This window comes from Dipodomys merriami, unplaced genomic scaffold, assembly GCF_024711535.1.
Source record: "Dipodomys merriami isolate MVZ:Mamm:240054 unplaced genomic scaffold, mDipMer1.0.p SCAF_392, whole genome shotgun sequence".
In the NCBI taxonomy this organism is placed as follows: domain Eukaryota; kingdom Metazoa; phylum Chordata; class Mammalia; order Rodentia; family Heteromyidae; genus Dipodomys; species Dipodomys merriami.
The window spans coordinates 402427-420020 of NW_027205515.1; the positions used below are offsets into that span (position 1 = coordinate 402427).

Genomic DNA, 17594 nt, shown 5'->3' on the forward strand with positions numbered 1-17594 from the left:
TTCCAGAAAGCCAGAACTGCTGGGGGGAAAGCTAAAGAGGTAAGGTATCCTGAAGCAGGGCCCCCCAAAACTGGGTGGGGGTAGCCAGAAATGCCTCTGGGTTGAAAGTCAGGATCTCTGGGTGTTTTTAGAAGCAAAAAAAAAAAAAGGCTTTTCTTTTTTTTCTTGGTGCTAAGGAACAAGCCTAGTATGCTTTCTAGGCAAACACTCAACCACTAAGCTAAATCCCCAATTCTACAGATAATTTTTTTTCTGTATTCAGAGCCTTGTACTACTTATGCCAGGGTTGTACCACTTGAGCCACACCCCAGCCCTTTCACTTTCATTATTTTTGAAATTAGATCTTAAATTTATGCCTGGGCTGGCCTAGACTACAATCTTCCTATTTACACTTCCCATGAGTTGGGATGATGGGTGTGCACTGTATTTAGCCTTTTATTGGTTGAAATGGGGTTTTCTGAACTTTTTACCCCAGCTAGCCTGGAATTGCAATCCTCCTGAACTCTGCCTCCCAAGTAGCAAGGATTAAGGACATAAGCCACTGTGCCCCCACTTCAGGGACTATTTTATAAAAGAGAATACATTACTTACAGATATTCTGCCTGGACGTTCTAAAAAAGGAAAGAAAAAAGAAAAAAAGGCCATATATACATATATGTGTGTGAAGGATCTGGAGTTTGAGGCCTGCCTAGACTAACATACTGAGATCTTGTCTTTAAGAACAAAGGCAGCTGATGGGAGGGACCAGGAGCTCAAAGCTGGGTCTTTTCAACTTCTTTTTCTGTCTCCTGGGAGGAGAATGCAGAAAAGGTTTTGCCTTTGAAGGGGAAAGATACTTACATAGTACACATGCTGATGAGATGAATGCTTAAGAGGACTTTGGGAAATAAAGCAAGATATGAAGTTTCCACCCAGCAAACAGAAAATAGAGATGGAGACAGAGAAGTTCCCCAGAAGTAGGGAGAAGGCAGTATATGCTGGGCCAGAACCCCTCTCCTGGGGGTTGGCTCCCTGATCATCAGTAGCCTGTTCAGCTTTGGATCCCCAGTGCCTAGCATGGTTCCTGGCATGTAGCAGGAAGTCATTGACCTGAACTGCATCCTGGATTAGACAGCAAGAGTTCCTATATTACAAGTGAGCAGGTGTGTGTAGAGGTATAATGGGAAGAAGGGGAAGGAGGATAGGTCCTATAATTATTGTCCTGTCTTTGTCTTAGAAATTACCATTTTAGGGGCTGGGAAGGTGGCTCAGTGGTAGAGTGCTTGCCTTGCATGCATGAGGCCCTGGGTTTGATTCCTCAGCACCACATAAACAGAAAAAGTTAGAAGTACCACTGTGGCTCAAGTGGTAGAGCGCTAGCCTTGAGCTGAAGAGCTCAGGGACAGGTCCAGGCCTAGAGTTCAAGACCCATGACCAAAAATAAATAAATAAATAAAATAAAACAAATTACCATTTTAGGGCTAGGAAGGTGGCTCAGTGGTAGAGTGCTTGTCTTGCATGCATGAGGCCCTGGGTTCAATTCCTTGGCACCATACTGGAAGTGGTGCTGTGGCTCAAGTGGTAGAGCTCTTGCCTTGAGCTGAATAGCTGAGGGACAGCACCCAGGCCCAGAGTTCAGGCCCCACAACTGACAAAAAAAAATACCATTTTTCAATGCTTGGTAAGAAATGTACGCATTATCCTGCCCATGTAATTGTAACTCCTCTGTACAGTATGTTCACAAATAAAATTAAATTAAATTAAAAAAAAAGCAACCAAACAAAAAAACCAACAACAACAAAAAAAATACCATTTTTTTAAATTTTGTTTTTTTGGGTCCGGTCGTGGGGCCTTGAACTCTGGGCCTGGGCGCTGTCCTTCAGCTCTTCAGCTCAAGGCTAGCGCTCTACCACTTGAGCCACAGCGCCACTTCCGGCTTTTTCCTTATGTGGTGCTGAGGAATAAAACTCAGGGCCTCAGGCATGCAAGGCAAGCACTCTACCACTGAGCCACCTTCCCAGCCCCCCATAAAATACCTTGCCTATAATCTCTTGCCTATAATTGTAGCTACTCGGGGATCTGAGGATTGAGGTTCAAAACCTGCTTGGGCAGGAAAGTCCATGAGACTCTTATCTTCATTAAACTACCAAAAAAGCTAGAAGCAGAGCTGTGGCTCAAGTGGTAGAGTGTTATCCTTCAACAAAAAAACCTCAGAGATAGCATCCAGGCCCTGAGTTCAAGCCCCAGGACCAGCACAAAAAATTAAAAATAAATGACCATTTTCAAGCTTTGAATCCAGGGCCTTTCACATGCTAGGCAATTGCTTTGCCACTGAATTACCCCTACTCTCCAGTTTTAACTTTTAACCTTTGTGTGTGTGGTACTGGGGTTTGACCTCATACTTGCTAGGCAGGTGCTATTCTACTTGAGGTACTCCACCAACTCCTTTTTGCATTATTTTGAAGATAGGATCTTGCTTTTATGTTGTTTTATTTTATTGGATCCGGTCGTGGGGCCTGAACTCTGGGCCTGGGCACTGTCCCTCAGCTCTTCAGCTCAAGGCTAGCGCTCTACCACTTGAGCTACAGCGCCACTTCCAGCTTTTTTCTTTTTGCTTATGTGGTGCTGAGGCATTGAACCCAGGGCCTCAGGCATGCAAGGCAAGCGCTCTACTGAGCCACCTTCTCAGCTCCTTGCTTTTATGTTGTATCTGAATTGCAGTCTTCCTATTTGTGCCTTGTTGGGATGTCAGATGCACACAGTAGCACCCAGCCATTGGTTAAGATAGAGTCTCTTGGAAATCTTTTTGCTTGAGAATTGAGATCCCCAATCTCTGCCTCCCAAGTAGCTAGGATTACAAGCTTGAGTCTCAAGTCTGACATCCATGTTTAAGCCTCCAGCTCAGTGGCATTAAGTATACTCACATTGTTGGGCAATCATCACCATAGCCAAGAATTTTTTCATCTTATTTAATAATCTTATTGAGAATATACAATGTGCCTTTAAGTTGCTCCAAGTTTAGTAAGAGAAACAGACAGGAATGCCATCATTTCTAACCCAGTGTGAATTATGCCATGAAAGATTGCATAAGATTCTGTGAGCCACAGAAGTTTCAAACTGGTTGCAGGAAGGAGGCTCTTCTTCCCATCTTCATTCCCTCCCTTCTTCTCCCCTCAATTTCCTTCCTTCCCCTCCCCTCCTTTTTCTTTACCTTCCCTTCCTTCCTTTTCTTCCTCCTTCCCCTCCTCCTCTTCCTCCTCTTCTTGTTCTTCTTCTTGATTATCATCTTCTTCAGAGCTGGGACAAAAATCAATAAAAGGGAGCTTCCTGAAGGAAGCTGTTACTTGGTTGAGGAGAATTTTTAAAATAAGGTCCTTGTTGGGTCACACCTGTAATCCTAACTACTCAGGAGGCTGAGGTCACATTTTTTAATTATTTATATTTTTTTTGTTTTCCGGTCATGGGGCCTGAACTCTGGGCCTGGGCACTGTCCCTCAGCTCTTCAGCTCAAAGCTAGTGCTCTACCACTTGAGCCACAGCGCCACTTCCGGCTTTTTTCTTTTTGCTTATGTGGTGCTGAGGAATCGAACCCAGGGCCTCAGGCATGCAAGGCAAGCGCTTTAACCACTGAGCCACCTTCCCAGCCCTGAGGTCACATTTTAAAGCTAGCCCAGGCAGGAAAGTCCATGAGACTCTTTATCTCCAAATCAACCACCAGAAAACCAGAAGTGGTGCTATTGCTCAAGTGGTAGAGTGCTGTCTTTGAGAAAAATAGCTTAGGGACAGTACCCAGGCCTTAGTTCAATCCCCAGGACCACCCCTTCCTCCCAAAAAAGAATAAGGTCCTTAAACCAGGTATTGGTGGCTCACATCTGTAATCCTAGCTACTAAGGAGGCTGAGATCTGAGGAAAATCATTGGAAGCCAGCCTGGGCAGACAAATTGAGAGATTCTTAACTCCAATTAACCAGAAAAAAAAAAAAAAAAAAAAAAAACCTTAAAAATGGAGGTATGGGGGCTGGGAAGGTGGCTCAGTGGTAGAGCGTTTGCCTTGCATGCATGAGGCCCTGGGTTCGATTCCTCAGCACCACATAAGAATAAAGCCAGAAGTGGCGCTGTGGCTCAAGTGGTAGAGCACTAGCCTTGAGCTGAAGAGCTGAGGGACAGCGCCCAGGCCCAGAGTTCAGGCCCCACGACTGGACCAAAAAAAAATGGAGGTATGGTTTAAGTAGTAGAGTGCCAGCTTTGAGTGAAAAAGCCAACCAGGAGCACAAAGGCCCTGAGTTCAAGCCCCAGTACCAGGGGAGAAAAACCAAAAACAAACAATAACAACAACAAAAGCCCATAAAGCCCTTAGAACAAAGGGCTGAACATGCTGCCCACCTTAGATGAACTAAGGTGAGATGTCAGGAGAGGTAGCTTGGGAACCTTGAAAGTTACACCAGGCAGAGGTAGAACTAAATGCTCTCTCATGGGGCTGGGAAGGTGGCTCAGTGGTAGAGTGCTTGCCTTACATGTATGAGGCCCTGGGTTCAATTCCTTTGCACCACATAAGTATTAAAAGCCAGAAGTAGCGCTATGGAAGTGGTAGAGCACTAGCCTTGAGCTGAAGAGCTGAGGGACAGCACCAGGCCCAGAGCTCAGGCCCCATGACCAAAAAAAAAAAAAAAGAACTAAATGCTCTTGAGGGACCCTGCTGGGAAGTCCAGGCAGATATACTGAGCCCTGTATTACCCGTTGTTATCAGCAACATGTCTTCCCCCAATTGTGAGGCTGTCCTCCCAGAGCCTGAGCCTGAGCCTGAGTCTTCAAACTGCAAGAAAAAAAAGAAGAAAAGAAAGCGGCTACAGCAAGAGGCCAGCATCCAAGCCCTCACTAGGGCTGGCCATGGGGCCCTGCAGGCCGGCCGGAACCATGAGGCCTTAAGCAGCTTCCAGAAGGCCTTCCTACTGGCCTCTAAGGCCCCAAGAACCCAGGACATCTCTGTGCTTCAAGCCTGTGCCTTCAACCTGGGGGCTGCTTATGTGGAGACTGGGGACCCAGCCAGAGGCCTGGAGCTGCTGCTGCAAGCCCAGCCTGCACTAAATCCACAGGGCAGGTGTCATGGGGACCAGTGTTTTAATGTAGCTTTAGCCTACCATGCCCTTGGTGACCTGCCCCAAGCTTTGAACTGGTACCACAGGGCCCTGGGCCATTACCAGCCACAAGGTAACCAGGGGGAAACCCAGGCAAAAATGGGAGCCTGTTACCAGGCCCTGGGACAGCCTGAGCAAGCAGTCCACTGCCTGCAGGAAGCAAGCCAGGCCTATGCCCTAGCAGGCCAGCCCCAGGCCGCAGCCCTGGCACTGGGGGCTGCAGCTGGGTGTATGTTGAAAAGTGGGCAGCATGGGGTGGGAGAGGTGGTACAGGTGCTGGAGGAGAGCCGGAAACTTGCTGAGAGGAGCACCAAGACAGGATTGCTGGGTGAGTCCTTGGGCTGAGAGGACGTGGGATCTGGGGAAACAGTAGTCCTGGTGATATACTGAGGGTTGGGGAAGAAGCTGAGGGACCCAGGAGAGGGAGAGCCGGGGGGAGGGGGGGAGTGCTGTACCTGTACACCCTTAAGTATGACTGAATTGGCTACCAGTGACCTTGGCTGTGCCCTCTAGGGCCACTCTATAATGACCTAGGCCTGGGCTATGCCCAGCTCCAGCTGTTCCCTCTGGCACTAGAGGCCTTCCTGCAGGCCCTACCCCTGTGCCAGGAGCCAGGAGAACAGGCTACGGTGCTGAGAAACCTTGGGATGGCTCACAATGCCCTTGGCAACTATGAGGAAGCCCGGGATTTTCACCACAAGGCTGCCAACCTGCATGGTAAGTGCCAGGGGTTGGAGAATAGAACTGGAACCAAGGAATTACCAGGAGGTTCCTGCCAGTGCTCCAGGACAATAAAGATGGATGGACCTTTGGGCTGAGTTATTGGGCTTGGAAGACCAGAGCCAGTGGGTTAGGGACTGGGAGTAGAAGAGATAGACTAGCCAGACAAATGGAGGTCCATGGGCTGGGGGGGGGGGGGGGGGAGAGGGGTATGAAGGAGGTGGGGGGAGCTGGGAACTGGAGGTTAGGAGACCTGGAGAGGAGCCAGCCCTTCCTCCCACTATTGTTGACTAGCAGTTAATCTGCAGGGTAGGGGCTCACAGTTCCAGTCCTAGCTATGCTGGAAGCTGAGAGCTGAGGATTGTTAAAAGCTATCCCAGGCAGAAAAGGCTAAGAGCTTCTTATCTCCAATTAACCAGCAAAGTCCTGGAAGTGGAGTTGTGGTTTAAGTAGTAGAACACAAGACAAAAGCTAAAGGATATTGCCCAGGTCCCAAGTTCAAGCCCTAAAAAAGAAAGAAGGGGCTGGGAAGGTGGCTCAGTGGTAGAGCGCTTGCCTTGCATGCCTGAGGCCCTGGGTTCGATTCCTCAGCACCACATAAGCAAAAAGAAAAAAGCCGGAAGTGGCGCTGTGGCTCAAGTGGTAGAGCACTAACCTTGAGCTGAAGAGCTGAGGGACAGCGCCCAGGCCCAGAGTTCAGGCCCACGACCGGACCCCCCCCCAAAACAAAAAACAAAAAAAGAAAGAAAGAAAAAAAAGGTAGCAAATCACTTGTTCTCTCTGAACTTGTTTTAGAACATATAAAAGTGGAGCCTCACAAGAGTGTTACATGGCTCATACTAGCCAGGGGAGGCACTTAGACCAAAACTCAAAAGAGACTGGGCATGAAGAGTTCAGGTCTCTGTAGCCCACCTGGAGGTGTCAGCATCAACACCTAAGAACACCCACTCCCCTCCCCACACCACCTTGTTTGCTGGGGAACATGGTCTCCAACAGGTAAAGCTTCCTCCTAGGACAAACTATGCTGTGTTGTCAGGCTCCATGGGGCAGCGGTGGGAACAGGGACGGAGCTTCAGCAGCCTGGCATTTGCTCTTAGCCAGCTGGGAGACCACAAATCCGCCAGAGACAACTACTTGCATGCCTTGCAGGCTGCCCAGGACACTGGTGAGAATGAGAGGGGGTAGCATTTGACTTGGGTGGGGGGACCCAAGAGACTGAAGATTCTTGGGGCTGGTGGGGAGGCAGATGGGGGAACTTGAGAGTGAGGCATACTTCTGAAGGTGAAGGGTCCATGGGACAAAGAGAGATGAGAGGACCTTTCAGGCTGTCTTTCTCAGGGGACATGAAAGGACAGTGGCAGGCCTCCGAGGGCCTTGGGGCTTCTGCAGCCAGGCTCGGGCAGTATGACCAGGCCTTGAAGTACTATAAGGCGGCGCTGGCTCAGTGTCAGGTGAGACCTCTGTGTTAGACTGACTCTTCCCCCTGCGCCTCCCCCTCCCGAAGCCTTCTCCAGCTGACTCCCCTCTCCCACACGTGTTCACTCATTACACATGCACTAGACGCATTTGTGTGCTGAGTTCTGGGATATCCGGGATCTGAGGAGGATGTGATCTCTTTTGTCTACAGTTCTGGGCTTAGTGGCATGGGATAGGGTAGAAGAGAGGGAAGAACCCTCCCACCCCATCCCTCCTCAACTTGTTTCTTTCTCCCCTTAGTTCCTTGAGAGCTGCAAAGCCCAGGCCTTCCTCAGTTCCTCCATTTTCTCCTTTCTCCCCAGAAGGAGCCAGTTTCTGTGCGAGAACGGCTAGTGGCCAAGCTGGCAGACGCCATGAAGACCCACCTGATCCAGGTTTATGCCCAGGTGAGATGACACCGGAGACAAGGAGCTGGAGGTGGGGATAAGGTTGCCCAGAGAAGGTGATGACTGTAGGCAGGTCTCAGGGATGACATGCTTAACTGCTCATCTGTGTCCATCTTGTCCTTCTATCCCTGGCCAGCATGTGGGATGTATATCATGTTCCCAGATACAGGGATGTGGGGATTATGGCATATCTCTAGGAAAGCAGTCTCAAGACTTTGGCTGAGAGGTTACAGGGACAATGAAGGCCAAGAAGCACAATCAAGAATCCTCTTTGGGGCTAGGAATGTGGCCTAGTGGTAGAATGCTCACCTAGCATACATGAAGCCCTGGGTTTGACTCCACAGTGCCACATAAACAGAAAAAGCTGGAAGTGGCTCTGTGGCTCAAGTGGTAGAGCACTAGCCTGGAGCAAATGAAGCTCAGGGACAGTGCCCAGGCCCTGAGTTCAAGCCCTATGACTGGCAAAAAAATAAATAAATAAAAAATAATTAATTAATTAATTAATTTTTAAAAATGCTCTTTATGGATGTGAAAAGACTGCAATTCCCAAAATGACCACAAGATGGCGATAGTACTCCAAGGAAATCACTCACCCATCTCAGTTAATGGGACATTTCTTTGTAGTTCTTCACTTTCCTCATTTCTGGGCTCTTTCTCCCCCTCACTTTACTTCCTAGTCTCTCTCTTTAGTTGGCTCTCCAACTGCCTCTGCATATCGAGATGCTCTTGGAAAACTTCTCTCCCCAGGAACTGATTTTTTTGCCAGTTCTGGGGCTTGAACTCAAGGCCTGGGAACTGGCTCTAAGCCTCTTTGTGTTCAAGGCTAGTGCTCTACCACTTGAGCCACAGAACCACTTCCAGCTTTTTCTGAGTAGTTTATTTGAGATAATAGGTTCATGGACTGTTCTGCCCAGGTTGGCTTTGAACTGGACCCTCAGATTTCAGTCTCCTCAATAGCTATGATTTTAGGCATGAGCTACCAGGAACTGAAAATTTATTATTTATGTCCTCTACATATCTACTATATCTACAATCTGTAAGCAATCTTGCAATCTGCAAATCTGGGACTTGGGGGGGGGTGGGTAATAGCTCAATGGAAGCGTGCTTGCATAGCATGTGTGAGGCCTTGGGTTTGATCCCCAACACTGAAAATAAATCAGCCAGGCACTGGTGGCTCACATCTGTAACTCAAGCTACAGTGGTTGATTTGTAAGCCTATGGGATACAGACTCTTGAAGTCAGTATGTAAAAAATGTACTTAGACTCTTGATACTACTGGCTCCGCTGCCATTCTAGCTACTCAGGAGGCTGAGAACTGAGGTCCCAGTTCGAAGCCAGCCCAGGCAGAAAGTCTGTGAGACTCTTATCTCCAAATAACCACCCAAACTCTAGAAGTGGAGCTGTAGCTCAAGTGGTAGAGAGCTAGCCTTGAGCAAAAAAGCTCAAAGACAGCACCCAGGTCCTCAGTTAAAGCCCCAGAACTGGCATTCACACACATTTTTTTTTTTTAAATCAAGTTAGCTTGATGTAGCTTGAAACTGATAGCTCATGCCTGTAATTCTACTAAGGAGGCTGAGATCTGAGGATTGCAGTTCAAAGCCAGCCCAGGCAGAAAAGTTGGAGAAACTATCTCCAATTAGCCAGTTAAAAAAAAACTTTAAAAAGAAGGTGTGAGGGCTGGGAATGTGGTTTAGTAATAGAGTGCTTGCCTAGCATGCATGAAGCCCTGGGCTCAATTCCTCAGTATCTTGAGTAAAAGAAGCTCAGGGACAGTGCCCAGTATAAGGAAATGCCAGGGCTGGGAAGGTGGCCCAGTAGTGGAATGCTTGCCTTGCATGCATGAGGCCCTGGGTTCGGTTCCTCAGCACCACATAAAACAGAAAAAGCCGGAAGTGGCGCTGTGGCTCAAGTGGTAGAGTGCTAGCCTTGAGCTGAAGAGCTGAGGGACAGTGCCCAGGCCCAGAGTTCAAGCCCCACCAACAACAAACAAAAACAAAAAAAGGAAACACCTCCCCTTCCCCCCCCAAACCTAATCTCTGCCCTCAATGGCAGCACCTGCACAGTAGGTGAGGCACCGCCCACTTCCGACCCCCAAGGGGCCTCCAAGGAGCCAGACAGCACCATTTTCTCCCTTTCTTCATGAAAACTTGGCCTTTTTAGCTCCACTGGCAATCAATCTTTTCCTCTAGGCAACTTCTGTCCGCGTGGTCTTCTGGGTTACTTTCTATCTGGTTTACATTTTCCTTTCACCCAGGCCCTGAGTTCAAGCCCCAGGACTGGCAAAGAACAAAAAACAAAACAAAACAAAAACACTCAAGTGGTAGAGCTCTAGCCAGGAGTGAAGAATCTGAGCAAGAGCATGAGGTCCTGAGTTCAAGTTTCAGCATTAACACACACACACACACACACACAATTAGATTAGCCTGATATAGGCAGGGGATTGTGTTAGACCAGAAGGTTCATGCCCTAAGATCTGCTACCTACCCTATGATTATTCCAGGGAAGGCCCTTGGTAGGATGGAGTGATGGTCTAGGCTCTGACAGATCTATAACCCTGAGTTCTAGCTTCAGAGTTGCTAGTGCAGATCTTAACAGAAAAAGGTCCTCATCCTAGAATTTTATTCCAGAGACAAGTGGTATACTCAGGGTTGTCTCTATCAAGTAAGTCATAAGTCTCTATCCCTCTAAGGCCACCCTCTTGGCAGCCATCTGGAGGGGAGACACACATTCTCTCCCTCCCTCTCCCCCCCCCTCACACACACACACACACACACACACACACACACACACACACACATTCACATTCTCAAACCAATTGCCTGTATTCCCCTTCATTCCAAGACCCCAGCTCCAGCTCCAGAAAGGCTCCAGGTTCCAAGCAAGGCCAGCCAAGTGACTGGGACCTCAGCCAAGGTGCAAAGCAGCACAGTAGATGCTCAGCATAGGTAAGCAAAGCAGCTTTGATGTGAAGGATGCAGGTCGCTGTGGTGTTGGGAGGTACGGCAGGGGGGTGGGGCCTCCTCAGAGTCCCATAGAGGAGTAGATCAAGCAGCTGCTCTCTATGAAAGGTGCCCCTTTTCCCTGTCCCTGCAGACCTTCTTGTAGGTGGGAAGATGAAGAGTTGGAGGAAGGCCACAAAGAGAAGGAGGAGGAGAGGTGTATGAATATTCCTACAGTGTCTGGGCCTCCGAGACTGGGGCTAAAGTGTGAGTGAAAGAAGGTTGTCCAGGCTGTGTCCTGCCACCTGCAAATACAGCTCTGTTCCTACCTTCCTGCGCTTCCAACCCCAGGTTCGCCCTTGGGCCACTGCCATCCTGCCTCCCGACCAACCCCTAGAATGGCCTTCCCCGCCTTTCTGCTTGCCTCTCACAGACCTGCCCCATTTCTTCCAAACCCTTTCCAGATTCACCCTCTCCTCCCTGCTCCTCCAGCTTTCCTATCCTCTACAACATTATATCTTAGGGCGTTCAAGTTAATTGAGAACTTTCTGCCTACCAGGTACTATACCAGGTACTGTTCTTACCCCATTTCACTGTTCACTTGATTCTCTCTCTAAGGCTTTCAACTTTGGGAGCAAAGTTCCTTGCTGTTTCTTGAATGGGCTTTAATGACCTGCTTGCTGACATGTTTTCTTTGTGTCTCCTTCCAGCCATAGTGTGTCATACTCTCTGTCAAGTTTCTAGGTGTTAGCCTGTGTTCGCCAAGCACCTGCCTTGTAGAGACACTGTCCTTGTGCAGTGACCGGCACCATCCTCCAGAACATGCTCTTTTCCCCCCGTGACAGTTCTTGGTGTAGAGAGGCCTGTGATGAATGTCTGACTCTCTCCATCCAGGTGCAGGACCCAGTGTCCATCTTCCATTTGGAGGCACAGGCCCCCCCATAGTGCAGCACCCTAACATCCTAGTACCGAAAGGCCACCAAGCCAATAGGTGAGTGTCTGGAGGAAGGGAGGAAGCCTGGAAAATTGACAAAGGAAGTAGAAGACCACATGGCTTGGGTTAATTGTAATAGAGCATGAGTACTTGTTCAAGTCGGGGAAAGATGAGGTCTGCTGCTTGGGATCTAGGATCCTGAGCCTCTTTGTCTTTGCCCTTCAGCAACATGAACAACCCTCATCCAGCTGTAGAGATGCAAGGTATGCCCTGCCGCCTGCATGGCCTGACTGCAGGCATTGGAGAAAGGGGAAATGCGGAGGAAGGGGCGGGGATAAAGCTTGAGGCTGCTGTCTCCTGTACTGGAGCCCACAAACAGAGGTGAGGAAAAGAGAGGGCATGGGAAGCTAGAGCTGGGAGAGGCAGTCTCCAGTGTCCCCACTGGCAAACCCTCTATGCCTCCTTTAGGTCCTGCAAATGGCCCAGAGAAACCCTCGGCAGGAACCCTCAGAAGAGAATCCCCCAATCTGGCTTCTGCATGATCCTGTGACCTGCGCCTGCATGATCTTGTGGCATACACACACACACACACACACACACACGCTACTGATTTCTGAGGTCTGAGGCTCTTCCCAGTTGTTCAACCAGTATGGACAAAAAAGGCCAAACAGGGTTGTAGCTCAGTAGTACAGAGCTTACCTAGCATGCACAGGACCTTGGGTTTAATTCCCAGCAGCACTGCAAAACAGAGAAACAAAATTCTTGTGTGAAATAACAATGCCTCATAAGCTTGTTATGAGACCACACTTGTAAGATACTTAGTATGTGGAGCATGCATCTAATGTTCAATAAATGTCACCTCCTGTTGTTGTTGCTGCCCTTGGCGTTGTCTGCAGGCCACAGTGATTGGAGCTTTGCTAGTTCAGGGAGGAAGCTGAATCATGTGTTGGCTATGCTGGCTTCTCTGGCCTTGCATCCCTGTTTCTTATACGAGAGAGGCGATCTGGAGAAACTTCAGTGGCTCCAAAGCTCCCAACTGAGAAGTGGTTTCTTCAAACTGGAAAGAGCTTAAGCAACTAGGTTTTGATCCAGAAAGGAAACAAAAGCTTATGAGGTGCTATTATTATTATTTTTTTTTTTTTGCCAGTCATGGGGCCTGAACTCTGGGTCTGGGCACTGTCCCTCAGCTCTTCAGCTCAAGGCTAGCGTTCTACCACTTGAGCCACAGCGCCACTTCCAGCTTTTTCTGTTTATGTGGTGCTGAGGAATCAAACCCAGGGCCTCATGCTTGCAAGGCATGCACTCTACCGCTGAGCCACCTTCCCAGCCCCTGAGGTGCTATTATTATCCCTTTTCATAACTAAGGAAAAGAAGGGCTACACATAGTGATATACACCTGCAATCCTAGCACTCAACAGACAGAAATATTAGGATCAAAAGTTTGAGATTTGCCAGGCACTGGTGGCTCACATCTGTAATCCTAGCTACTCAGGAAGCTGAGATCTGAGGATCATGGCTCAAAGGTAGCCAGGATAGGAAAATCCAGGAGCCTCTTTATCTTTAATTAACCAACAGAAAACCAGAAGTGGAATTGTGCCTTAAAGTGGTAGAGTGCTAGCCTTGAGCAAAAGAGCTCAGGGATAGTGTCCAGGTTCTGAGGTCAAGCCCCAGATCAAAAAATATATATTTTTGAGACCAGCCTGAGCTATACAGTGAGACCATATAATCCCAGCTACACAGTAGGCTGAGATTTGAGAATCATGGTTCAAAGCCAGCCCAGGCAGGAAAGTCTATGATATTCTTTTTTTTTTTTTTTTTTTTTTTTGGGTCCGGTTGTGGGGCCTGAACTCTGGGCCTGGGCGCTGTCCCTCAGCTCTTCAGCTCAAGGCTAGCGCTCTACCACTTGAGCCACAGTGCCACTTCCGGCTTTTTGCTTATGCGGTGCTGAGGAATCGAACCCAGGGCCTCATGCATGCAAGGCAAGCACTCTACCACTGGGCCACCTTCCCAGCCCCTATGATAGTCTTATTTCCAATTAACTACCAAAAAGCTGGAAGTGGAGCTCTGGCTCAAAAGGCAGAGCACTAGCTTTGAGTGCAAAAGCTTAGGGACAGCACCTTGGCACTGAGTTCAAGTTCCAGGACCTGTATACACACACAAAAGGCAAAAAACACGCACGCACACACACACACACACACACACACACACACACACACACACACACACACACACACAAACAGCAAAAACAAGGATAGAAAAGAGGGTTCAAAGGTTAAGTAACTTGAGTTCCCAGATCACACAAGTGTTACAGTAAGGCAATATTCATTCACATTGAGGCAGCAAGCATCATCCAGAATGCTGAGCAGCAGCCCTTTCCCAATAATGCCTTGCCTGTTAGAGCCTGCTGTGGTGTACAGTATGTGCTCATGTTGTTAAATATTATAAAAATTAAAGAACTAAATGTGAAAATAAGCATTGTTTCTACAAAAACTGAAGTTGGATCCTTAAGAGACTTGATCAAGTCTTTGAATTTTTGGTTTAAGTTGAATTCACTTGTGATCATGTCATCTAAAAGGATGTAAGGCAGTCAAAATTTAGCCTCTACCCTTTTTGGCTCTCTAGTTTGAATTAAATGTACATAAAACAGACTAATATGGCTGGGGATATGGCCCAGTAGCAGAGCACTCACCTAGTATGCTCAAAGCTTTGAGTTCCATCCCAACAACACATACATACACACACCACAAATTTATAAGAGAAAGCATAGATTTTATTCAATCAAAGAGTAAGAGCATACATTCTGAATTCAAGCTCCAGGAATGTCCAAAAAAAAAAAAGACATTTTTCACACAAGAATCTTATTTCCTGCTTTCAGGAAGAAAAGTGGAGGTCAGACTGCCCTTTATATGTGTACTGTATTTCAAGTGACTTTAGTTTCTTATGCCAAAGTGATTTGTTCCTTCCTTCCTTCCTTCCTTCCTTCCTTCCTTCCTTCCTTCCTTCCTTCCTTCCTTCCTTCCTTCCTTCCTTCCTTTACCTGCCCAGGCTGGCTTTGAACTTCCGTCCTTAGATCTCAGCCTCCTGAGTAGCTAAGATTACAGGTATGAGCCACTGGTGACAGGCTTAACTTTTTTCTTTCTTTCCTTTCTTCTTTCTTTCCTTCCTTTCTTTCTCTCTTTTCTTTCTTCCTTTATTTTTTTTCTCTCTTTTTCTTTCTTTTTTTCTGGTACCAGTACTGGGACTTGGCCTCAGTGCCTTTTTCACTCAAGGCTAGCACTCTATCTACCACTTGAGCTACAGCTCCACTTCAGGCCTTTTGCTAATTAACTTGAGCTAAGAGTGATAGAATGTCCTCCCCAGGTTGGCTTTGAAGTACAATTCTCAGATCTCAGGCTCTCCAGTAGCTAGGATTATAGATGTAAGCCACCAGCACCCTGCTAAAAGCAGCTTGTTTTGAGGTAGCATATTCTGCCACATTTTAAGGGCTTCTACTATACCAAGAACTACTTCCACAGATTTTCTTGTATTCACTAAAGTATTAGTAGAGGATCTACTATGTGCTAAGAAGTCCAGATAATAGGGACATAACCAGCCATCCTTATCTAAATGGAGATTTTCTTTCTTTCTCTTTCTTTCTTTCTTTCTTTCTTTCTTTCTTTCTTTCTTTCTTTCTTTCTTTCTTTCTTTCTTTCTTTCTTTCTGTCTGTCTGTCTGTCTGTCTGTCTGTCATGGGGCTTGGACTCTGGGCCTGGGCACTGTCCCTCAGCTCTTTAGCTCAAAGCTCTATCACTTGAGCCACAGCACCACTTCCAGTTTTCTGAGTGGTTTATTGGAGATAAGAGTCTCACAGACTTTCCTGCCTGGGCTGGCTTTGAACCGTGATCCTCAGATCTCAGCCTCCTGAGTAGCTAGGATTACAGGCATGAGCCACCTTCACTGGGCAGAGCTTATTATCTTGTCAGGTTTTCAAGGTGTATTGGTCAGGATGCAGGTTCACCAGTTGGAAAAAAAAGAAGAAAAGCCCACATAACAGTTCCCTTAAACAGAGTTTTATTTCTCATATAAGCAACCCAGGGCTGATAAAGTGGCTCCATGGAGCTTGAAGACCCAGATAAGACTCTGACATTCTGTGTGTGTGTGTGTGTGTGTGTGTGTGTGTGTGTGTGTGTGTGTGTGTGTGTGTGTGTGTGTGTGTGTGTGTGTGTGTGTGTGTGTGTGTGTGTGTGTGTGTGTGTGTGTGTGTGCGTGCGCCAGTTCTGGGCTTGGACACACATTCTCACTTGGCTTTTTTGTTCAAGGTTGGTGCTCTAGTGTTCTACTACTGTAGCCACAGCTCCATTGCTGGCTTTTTGCTGGTAAATTGGAGGTAAGACTCTCAGACTTCTCTGTCCAGGCTGGCTTTGAACCTCAGTCTCAGCCTCCTGAATAGCCAGCATTATAGGAAATTACATTTCTCTCTGCTACTCAATTTTCTCATCTATAGTAGAATATAAATGTATTATAGGACTCAAAAGATTAAATATGACATTATATGCAAAGCTTTTGGGACTCAGCAGGTAATTAATCCATGTGATGGCCTGACTTGGTTTTGAAAGCATTTTCCCCACAAAATTCCAAAAGGGTAAATGTCAGGAACAAAGTAGACTAGATCTTGGGCACTGCCTTCCTGGAGGTAAGCCCCTATATGGTATGTTTCATAAATTTTGTGTGTGGTGGGATAATTTAATAGATATATCTCAACAGAATGAAGTCTGTAGCGATAACCTCTTATTTCATGTTTCTATATTTGGTGAGTATACATTTTTTTGAGGTTCTAGGGTTTGAACTCAAGGCTATGCACTTGCTAAGCAGGTGCTGTAACACGTGAGCCATGTCTAGAATAATTCTTTTTTTTGGGGGGGGGGGTCCAGTCGTGGGGCCTGAACTCTGGGCCTACGCGCTGTCCTTCAGCTCTTCAGCTCAAGGCTAGCGCTCTACCACTTGAGCCACAGCGCCACTTCCAGCTTTTTTCTTTTTGCTTATGTGGTGCTGAGGAATCGAACCCAGGGCCTCATGCATATAAGGCAAGCGCTCTACCACTGAGCCACCTTCCCAGCCCCCCTAGAATAATTCTTAAGTACAGACTCCAGTTCAGACTGCTTGGAACCAGCTCCACTAACAGCCCTCACAGTACCATTAGGCATGTACAGTACCATTAGGCATGGCAGTACCTTTGAACTTCAGTTTTCTCATCTCATTTGTAAAATAGGATAACAGTTACTGGGAGAAGAGATGATTTGCTTGGCACTGGTGGCTCACACCTGTAATCCTAATTACTCAGGAGGCTGAGATCTGAGGATCTCGGCTCAAAGCTAGCCCGGGCAAGAAAGTCCATGAAACTCTTATCTCCAATAAACCACCAGAAAACTGGAAGTGGCACTGTGGCTCAAGTGGTAGAGGGCTAGCTTTGAGCTAAAGAGCTGAGGGACAGTACCCAGGCCCAGAGTTCAAACCCCACCACAGACAAAAAAAAGAGATGATTCATGTTAGCACCTGGTACATATTAAGTGTTGTTATCTCTGTCAAAAGAATGTGATTCTCATTGTGTTTTAGAATCTTCAAAATGAAGCCAGGCACTAGTAGCTCATGCCTATAATCCTAGCTACTCAGGAAACTGAGGTCTGAAGATCACAATTCAAAGCCAGCCCGGGCAGGAAAGTCAATGAGATTCTTATCTCCAATTAACCACCAGAAAACCTGAAGTGGCACTGTGGCTCAAGTGGTAAAGGACTAGCTTTGAGCTAAAGAGCTGAGGGACAGCGCCCAGGCCTAGGTGTTAAAGCCCCATGACTGACAAAAAAAAAATCTTCAGAATGACCATATTAATTTTCTCAAGCCTATAGGAAGTCTTTTTTTTTGGGGGGGGGGTCCTGTCGTGGGGCCTGAACTCTGGGCCTGGGCACTGTCCCTTAGCTCTTCAGCTCAAGGCTAGCACTCTACCACTTGAGCCACAGCACCACTTCTGGCTTTTTTCTTTTTGCTTATGT

The 17594-nt window shown here is 47.4% G+C and overlaps 1 protein-coding gene across 1 annotated transcript; it reads left to right on the top strand.

The window, feature by feature from the left end:
• On the top strand, positions 1 to 12488 carry Ttc24 (tetratricopeptide repeat domain 24). The gene is made up of 11 exons (XM_069990247.1): positions 1 to 39; positions 4726 to 5441; positions 5627 to 5830; positions 6870 to 6998; positions 7172 to 7284; positions 7612 to 7695; positions 10537 to 10640; positions 10789 to 10901; positions 11529 to 11625; positions 11794 to 11949; positions 12037 to 12488. The coding sequence occupies exons 2-11, from the start codon at positions 4730 to 4732 to the stop codon at positions 12116 to 12118; spliced, it is 1794 nt and encodes a 597-aa protein (XP_069846348.1). The 5' UTR covers positions 1 to 39; positions 4726 to 4729; the 3' UTR covers positions 12119 to 12488.
• Positions 12489 to 17594: the final 5106 nt, after the last annotated feature.